Source organism: Nicotiana tomentosiformis, chromosome 4 (assembly GCF_000390325.3).
Source record: "Nicotiana tomentosiformis chromosome 4, ASM39032v3, whole genome shotgun sequence".
NCBI classification, from domain to species: Eukaryota; Viridiplantae; Streptophyta; class Magnoliopsida; order Solanales; family Solanaceae; genus Nicotiana; species Nicotiana tomentosiformis.
Window position 1 is genome coordinate 103,651,638 of NC_090815.1, and position 9,682 is coordinate 103,661,319.

Genomic DNA, 9,682 nt, shown 5'->3' on the forward strand with positions numbered 1-9,682 from the left:
CCTAACGTATATGAGAGATCAATACAGAGGGTTTAAAGGCGGGATTAGAGATAACAAAAATTTGGTACGATCGTAGTGAGCGGTGAATTAGTGCCAGCTAACGTAATTCGAGAGAATACATCTAGTAAATTGTGTGATACATAAATTCAAATTAGCAAAGCTACGATAGTTCAAAGTTAGTTAGAGGCAAAGCCACGTCAGCTCAAAGTTAGTAAGAGTCGTTACAAGTTGTTTGAAAGTTAGTTAATAATCAGTTAGTTAGTAACAATGTACAAGCTATAAGGTCAATTAGCATTTCATTCCATATAAATCATTGTATTACAAAGATTACATTTTCATAATAATGATATTCAACTTTCTACTCTACTCTTCTTTTTCCTTCTTTTTTCTTCACAGTTTCTCTTCTCAAACCTAGATGTCGTCTCGAGCTTCACTGCTAAGCTCCTGATCAGCTGCTGAATCATTGAGTTCTTGGGAATTCCTGCAATTCAGTAACATTGGTATCAGAGCGTATCGCTCCTTGGCAAAATCATGACAAAAGGAACTCGATCTATTCACAATTCTAGCAATGAAATGGGGGAATTGCGTAAGATGATGCAGAAACTTATGAAAGATGTTGGAGCTTTGACTGGAGAAATTTTGAATTTAAAGCATTTAGATCACACAGTGCTCGAGCTAAAGGAGCAGCTGGCCTGGAGAGAATCGAAGGGACATAACTCCATTAAAGCCTGAAGATGGACCTTCGATGACGAGACAATCATAAGAAAGATTACATAGGGACAAGAGTCCTGCCAGGTACAATCGTAACTCAAATTCTTCTAGATGGTCGAGGATGGAATTCTTGAGGTTCACAAGAGATGATCTGGGGTCTTGGCTATTCAAGATCGAGCAATGTTTTTCTATGGAAATGGTCGTAACATAGGAGAAAATAGAGGTGGCAGCGATGCAGTTGGAAAGGGAAGCCATCCAATGGCATTTGTCGTTTATGAGATACATGCAGTACCTACAACCAACTACATGGACTGAGTATGTCATGGATTTGGTTGAAAGGTTTGGGGTCAATTTTGATGATCCCATGGAAGAAATAAAGAAAGTTAGACAGACTGAGAGTGTGAGGGAGTATCAAGCCACTTTTGATAGGCATTTGACAAGAGTGAGTTTATCTCAAGAGAATGCAATTAGTTGTTTCCTTAGGGGATTGAAGCATGATCTCAATTTTGCAGTAAAAATTACAAACCCAACTACCCTATCTCAAGTATATAAAGCTGCTAGAACGCAAGAAGCCTACCTTGCTGCCATTAGACAACCTTTTTCTTTTCCTCCCACCCAAATACAACCACAAAAATAATATACAGACCGTAGAAACCAAAACAAACCTCTCATGCCAACACCAAATGTTGGATATTCTGCTGGTACCAACGGATTTAACAAGAGGATTGTTAGTCTAAAAGAAATAAATAAAAAAGGGCTCAAGGATTATGTTACTTCTGCAATGAGAAGTATGCACCTGATCACAGGTGTAAAAATTTCAAACAACTATATCTGTTAGAATTAGAACAGCAGGTGGAGGAAATCACTGAGGAAAAGGAAGGTTTTGGTGAGTCAGAAGGAGCAGAATTGGAGTTAAATCAACCTATGGAACAAATGGAGATTTCAATTCATGCCTTGAATGGATCTCTGGGATACAGAACCTTAAAGGTAACTGGCTATCATTCAAAGAAACTACTACACATATTAGTTGATACATGTAGTTCCCACAATTTCATAGACCCTGAATTGGTACAAAAAGTTGGGATGCCCTATCAAGGAGACTATGCTTCAATTAGTAGCTGTATCCAAATGGCAACATGATAAAGGTTAACAAGATGTGCATAATATCCTGGCTCCTTCAAGGTGCTGAGTTTTCAGTAGAATTCCTACTGCTGCCTTTGGGGTCTTGTGGAGTTGTACTGGGAGTGCAGTGATTACTTACTCTGGGAGACATCAAGATGAACTTTAGAACACTGACTATGGAATTCATGTACAAAGGCAGGAAATATGTCCTCAAAGGTGCAGGGAAGCAAGTGCAAACTTCTGAAGCTGGGAAGTTGATAAAACTCTCAGGTAATCAGTCACAACTCTGCATGATACAAGTAGTACCTGCTATGTGTAACAAGTTACAGTGGTATTCACTAGAAACTAAGGGGGAACATGAAAAAGATCTTAGGTTGCTAAAATTGTTAGAAAAGTTCAAGGAGATATTTGAGGAGCCTACACAATTACCACCTTCTATGGGGATTTTTGATCACAAAGTTGTGTTACAATCTGGGACTGAACCTATTAATAAAAGACCATATAGATATTCTTCTGTTAAAAAGGATATCACTGAAATATTGGTGCAACAGATGTTAGATCAAGAAATAGTTCGGCTAAGCAACAACCCTTTTGCTCCTCATGTGGTTTTAGTGGGGAAGAAAGATGGTACATGGAGGTTGTGTGTTTATTATAGAGACTTAAACAAGTATACTGTAAAGAATAAATTTCCAATACCTATTGTAGAAGATTTGCTAGATGAATTGGAGGGGGGGGGGTTCTAAGATCTTCTCAAAAATTAATCTTAGATCCGGATATCACCAATGGAGAATGGCAAAAGAAGATATTCTAAAGACTGCATTTAGAACATTCAGGTCATTTTGAATACTTGGTGATGCCTCTTGGATTATCAAATACACCAGCAACATAATGAATTCAGTTTTCCATAATTTTCTTAGAAAATATGTGTTGGTCTTTTTTGATGACATCTTAGTGTACAGTAGGAATATGAAAGATCATTTAGTATACTTAAGATCTGTGTTCAATGAGATAAAGAAACATCAGCTCTATGACAAAGAGAGAAAATATTTCTTTGGTGTTGAAAGGATAGAATATCTAAGCCACTTTATTACTAAAGATGGGGTATCCACAAACCCTCAAGAAATAGCAGCTGTGCAGAAATGGCCTACGCCTACTACTCTTATGCAATTAAGAGGATTTCTGGGGTTGGCCAGCTATTATAGGAGATTCATCCAAAGTTTTGGCATTATTAGCAAACCTTTGACAGATCAAGAAAGATAACTTCAAATGATCTCCAGGAGCTTCACATGCATTTGAACAACTGAAGGAGGCATTGTCTAAAGCACCAGTCTTAGCTCTTCCTGATATGAGCAAGACTTTTATTTTGGAAACTGATGCTAGTGGCTATGGCATAGGGGTTGTACTCATGCAGCAAGGATATTTTATTGCATTCATTAGCAGGGCCTTATACCCCAGGTATGCTGCTCTTTCAGTGTATAACAGAGAATTACTAGTTATAGTACATGCAGTTACCAAATGGTCTCAGTATCTTCTTGCCAGAAATTCATCATTAGAACTTATCAAAAAGCTTTGAAGTTTGTAATGTAATAGAAGCTTCACACTGATTCACAGTTGATGTGGCTAACTAAGCTAATGCCCTTTGACTACGCCAATGGATACAAGAAAGGAGTGAAAAATAAATTGGTTGATGCAATATCTAGGATTCATGATGCTGAGCTTATGCCATTGGTTATTTCAACCACTAACTCTAACTTACTGCAGATTATAGTTGAAAGTTGGGAAACAAATAATGAGTTGAAAACCTTAGTTGAACAATTGCAAGCTAATCCAACATCTCACTCTCAGTTCACTTGGAGTAACAACCGGCTAAGAAGGAAGGGAAGGTTGGTAGTTGGTAAGGTTCTGCAGCTAAGGAAAATCATCATGAACTTATGACATTCTACACCCCAAGGAGGTCATTCAGGAGTTGAGGCTACATTAAAGAGACTACTAACATTGTTTTACTGGAAAGGAATAAGAAAGGATGTGAAAATCTTTGTGCAGAACTGTGATGTATATCAAAAAAATAAATCAGATCTTGTTGCATATCCTGGTTTGCTACAACCACTTCCAATCCCAGATGTGGTTTGGTCTCAAATTAGCATGGACTTTATTGATGGTCTTCCTAAGTCTCGTGGCTATGAGGTCATATTGGTAGTGGTGGATATATTAAGCAAGTATGGGCATTTTATATCCTTAAAGCGTCCCTATTCTGCCCAAAGTATAGCCAAGGTATTCATGGATACCATTGTTAGATTACATGGATTACCTAATAACATTACAAGCGATGGGGATGCAGTGTTCTTAAGCTCATTTGGATAAGAGTTGCTATCTTTACAAGGGGTACAACTCAATACTTCTTCAGCTTATCATCCACAGTCTGATGTCCAAACCGGGGTACTAAACAAATGCTTAGAGACTTACTTGAGATACTTTTGTACTGATGATGCTACTAGGTGGTATTCTTGTCTACCTATGGTTGAATACTAGTATAACACCTCTCATCACTCTGCCATTCAAACCACTCCCTATGAGGCCCTTTATGGCAGACCACCTCTATTGCACCTCCCTTATTTACCAGGAGAATCCTCTTCTGCTGAAGTACACAACACACTACTTAACATAGAGGTGAAGTTACAGTTGATCAAACATCACTTAATGAGAGCCCAACTCAGAATGAAGCAGCTTGATGAGAGCCCAACTCATAATGAAGCAGCAAGCTGACTCCCACAGGAGTGACAGAAACTTTGAGGTTGGAGATTAGGTTTATTTCAAGGCTCAACCGTACAAACAAGTCACTGTTTCAGCACAACCTCACCACAAACTTGGTGCAAAATATTATGGACCATTCCAAATTATTAAGAAGGTGGGACCAGTGGCCTATACTCTCCTATTTCCAGCTTCTGTCAAAACACATCCTACAATACATGTATCTTTACTGAAGAAATGCTATGAAGTGCCAAACCACATATCCTACCCTCCAGTCATTGATATTGCAAACCCACATTGTCTCAATCCAGAGTTGATATTGCAGAGGAGGGTGGTTAAAAAAGGAAACAAGGTTGTGGCCCAAGTCTTGGTTAAATGGGAATCCTCGAGTTCTTGGGAATTCCTGCAATTCAGTAACATTGTGGTAGTTGCTCGAGAGAGAGAGTTACGACACCCAAACTACTCACGATCAATAAAGAATACTTAGGCGGAATTATAGAAGACGTAGCGGGAAGGATTTCGACAATTGGAAAAATCATAATTCTAGACCTCCTTAATCTTGTCTCCAACCCTTAGTATCTTTAGTTATTAATCTACTACTTTAATTTGTTAGTTAATTAGTTAGACATAAGAATCTTAGTATTTATAACTTAGGAATTATTTGAACTTGTCTTTTTAGTGATAATAAATAGTTGTAGCTAAACCTTAGTTCTCTGTGGGATTCGACTCTGGACTTTTAGACCAGATTATATTTGCAGCGACCGCTTATCCTTTTTAGGATTAGAGTTGGGTGTGATCAATAGGCCACGGGTTCGAGCGGTGTAATTAGTCACTGATATTTGCATTAGGATATGCTGCCTACATTACACCCTTTGAGGTGTGACTTTTCTCCAGATCGTGTGTGAATATGAAATACTTTGTGCAACGGGTTGCCCAACTAGTACAGTAGTAATTTTTATTAGTGACGAAATATAGAAAGAAATCCACTAAAAGCAGATTACTAAATTTCAATGGCAAAATAATTGCAGGTTACTCACAAATCAAATGACAATTTTAAATCTAATGACAAAATAATTGCTACTAGTTAATAATATATAGATTGAATTATGCTGATCTCAGGATTATTAGAATCTAATATTTAATTTCTTCACATTTATCTTGCCAGTTTCCACCATATCAAGGCTTCGTTGATTCAGCATCAGCTATATTAAGAAATTTAATTACACCGAAACAAATGTGTAAAATTTCTTTTCCATATGAAGTAATAATCCGTGATTTGCTGTCAAACTCCGAACTTACAACTTCGTTAGATCCGAAACTACTCCAAAAAATTACTCCACCAAAAGATTAGATACGTCAATATTCTATTTAAATTTTAAAATAAGTTTCAGTTTAGAAAATCTTGACTATTTATTTAGAACGAAGTAACGGTGAATTCGTGATAATAATTTACATAGCTAATCGTACTATACACAAGCAAAATCACATTAAAATAATTGAATTTTATCAATTACAATACTAAAGTCACAAAAAAGTTTAAGTCACCTTGATGGATAGGGTTTATCACTTTCACATGAGAAAAAATATTTATGTAACTATAAAAATTCACAAATTAGACCATTTCTTCATCATTTTTCCTGATCGGGGCAAAAAACAAAAAGAAGGGAAAACGTTACTGCGTAATTGCTATGCTCAAAATTGAGATGAAATAAGTATTGGCAAACGTACATTTCTACTTTTGACTTTCTGAAGTTTTGATATTATATTAGCCTCCCTCCTCAATCCTCATAAATTGAAATAAACAATTGAAAAGAAAAACAAATGTTTAAGGAGTTGCAGAATGAGTGCAGATCTCAAGATGACCTAAGCTATAGTTGCATTCAATATCCATCGCAATTGGCCTCATGTATGCCTTAGAATACTTCTAAGTTCTAAGTTTGTCGTAGGTCTCTCAGAATTTTCATTTCTTTTTATTTATATCTTCTTCTTGAACACTTAAGAGTGACATTGAAATGAAATAGAACAGAATATATATATATATAGATAATTAATTAATCACTAATACCAAATAATTTGGGATTAAGATATAATTGATTGATTATTTAACATATAAAACCGATAACCAGCTCAATTTCCCCACTTAAAACTTGTTTAAATCTAAGTGTGTACTCCCTTTATTCCGTTTTAACTGTCATTTTAGCTCTTTTCACGTCCATTAAGAAAATAATAACAATAATGTATAGTTTATTAAGTTACCGTTATTAAATGCTTTTTGAGAATTGTTAGTATCAAAAAGAACTACTACTTACTTCTTTATTCTTAAGGGTATAATTGGCCAAATACATATACCGCCCTTTAAACTTGGCTTCAATTTTTATTTAAACACTTTAACTAAGGCCAATACCTATTATACACTTTAACTTAATGCGATATGTACCTATTAAATACCTCGCACCTACCCAGTGTAAGAAGGTAAGTGCGTGGTGTTCACTTTCAGATAATGTGGTGCAACATCGAATTAAAGAGTGACACATGGTTGTGCCCATTTTTTTTTCTTTATTTAAGGTTAAATAATCCAAATTGGAAAATATTTAAAAAAATATTAATAACTTTACTCCCCCACCCACCTACCAAACTCATCTTTTCCGGACAGTCATTTCTTTACCCCTCTCCTTTCTGAAGCTATCTGCTTTTTCCCTGCCCATTCATATTTTTCCACCTCTCTCTAGCTATGTCCAAACAAAAAGTATATTGTTGTCTTCTTGGTTGGAAAATCTCCATGTTTGCAGCTGTACATCTTTGCCGTTAAATTTCACATCTGGACGGAAAATTTCGATGCCGGCGAAATCGTTGGATTGAACTCCATGTTTGTAGCTTCAAAATTAATTCATGTTTTTGATGTCTGAAATTGCTGGATTTTTCTTGTTGAGTTTATCGGTGTAAAATCGGATCAATTTTACAGAGTTGATATTTGAAATTGCTGCACTTTTCTTGCTGGGTTTCTCTTTGCAAAATCTACTCGAGTTTGCTTGAATATTTTCTGAAATTGCTGAGTTTATTTTCTGCTATCCCAATTTGATTCACTTCTTTTAGGCATCAGATCTTTGGATGAAATTTAAATAAACTATTTTTTTTGAACAATTTATCTTTGAGTTTGTGTTTTGGTATCGTTTTTCATGCCTGCTACTTTTCTTATATCTTGCTATCAAAACAATTGGAAGGTGCATTTGATTAAACCATTTAATGAATTTATATTTCCATAATTAGAAGTTCTATAGAAAGGCCCTAGGGGAAATTAGGAGGAATACGATAAACTCATATTCGTAGACGCCGACTTCCTTTTTTTCAAAAATCTTGATCCTTTCTTCATGTTTCCTCAATTATCAGCAGCCGAAAACTGTAAGCATGTGTTCAACTCAGGGATGGAGGTAGCGATGAGAAATGAAGGAGAAAGAAAAAGAATAATAAAAATGTCTAGAAGAAAACAGAAAAAATATAACACTTCTTGTTCACGCGCCGAACTCTTAAGTGCAAATAACACATCGTGCCACCTGTCATGAAGTGTTTAATAGGTACATAATATATTAAGTTAAAGTATACAGTAGGTACTGGCCTTAGTTGAAGTGTTTAAATGGAAATTGAAGCCAAGTTTAAGGGACCGTATAAGTATTTGGCCTAGTTTAAAACAATTGACAAATTTCTTAAGGGTATAGTTTAAAACAATTGACAAATTTAATTTTGAATTGTAATAATTATTTTGTGACAAAAAGCTAAAGTAGCTGTTAACTTGGGACGAATGTTGTACTCAAGAAAGCTAGTGAGGAGACCAAGTACAGTGAAAATCTTAGAATTAATAGAATGAGCTGTAGGAGTTGCTCTGTTGCTTTCTCACAGATAATAACTTTCCATTAAAAGGTAGGCAGAATTTAAATGTTACTCTAGACAATTTTTTTTTATTTTATTATACCCACAATATTTATTATTTATTTTAAATTATTTTCTTAAATCTAATAAAATATTCATCAATTAATATAGGTATCATGGTAAATTATGCACATCATTTATTATTTCTTAAGAAACGTGAAAAGTCAAAACGTATCAGTAAAAGTGAACGGCGAGAGTATAAGCTTTCACCATCAATATTAATATTAACTTAATTGAGATCAACAATTAAAGTGCTTATCACTATTGTTTTGGTTGCAGTCTTTTCATCTGTACGAACACACAAACAAACGTCATTTTCTGTTGAAGAAAAAGCCCACATGTAATTTGTATTTTTATTTGTTTCCGTGAGGTATTTCCAATGTACTAGGCAATAAGAAGTCCTAGTTTGTGAGTTGTGACATAGTATGTTAGGGCTGTATATAGACTTATAGTATTAACAAATTGTGGTTAGAATGATTTTTGTATTAGAGAATGGACCATTCTATCAATTTTATTTTAGTATCATCAAAGTTGGACCATTAATAATAATAATTGTTTATATAAATGCTTCTAGGTTTCCCCCTTTATTTCTAGTAAGAAATCATTAATGCAACCAAGTTTTGTCATTACCCTATTCTCTTAATTGGTCTGCTTGGCTTGATCTGTCACCGTTATTTTAGATCAATTCCAAACATGTATGGACTCAACTTTTAGCTAAAGAACAGTTCTTATTCAGTTTGAATTGTTTTCCTAAGTTAATACTCATAAGAGTTCTTGTGTAACTACTAAATCTGTTTTATAATAAGAAATAAGAAGCATTATTTTCCAGCTAATAGACTGCTTTAATGGTATTGTTTTTAATTGTCCGTTACACTAGAGGAAGGGAAAGGGAAAGGGGACAATGCCAATGACATCTACACGTATTAAAGTCTTAGTGGTGCTTCAATGGTATTCATATCCAGTATGAATTTCGTTTGATTTAATCGTTCCCTTGTAAGTAAAACATTTTCTTTTCTAAGATTAAAGAAAAAGAAGGGGGAAAAGAAAAAGAAAATAATTTCTCTATGTTAAACTTTTGTATTTGAAGGAGAGAAGAGAAGTTAAGATTTGAAACTTATGAGTTCAAGATTTTAGTCTTTTAAATTATTGAATTATATATTAATAATTTATATATATT

General features: G+C 34.8%; 1 protein-coding gene across 1 annotated transcript; it reads left to right on the forward strand.

The window, feature by feature from the left end:
• Positions 1-943: 943 nt before the first annotated feature.
• Positions 944-1,851, forward strand: LOC138910267 (uncharacterized). Its single transcript, XM_070201496.1, has 2 exons — positions 944-1,255; positions 1,564-1,851. The coding sequence occupies exons 1-2, from the start codon at positions 944-946 to the stop codon at positions 1,849-1,851; spliced, it is 600 nt and encodes a 199-aa protein (XP_070057597.1).
• The last annotated feature ends 7,831 nt before the right edge of the window (positions 1,852-9,682 follow it).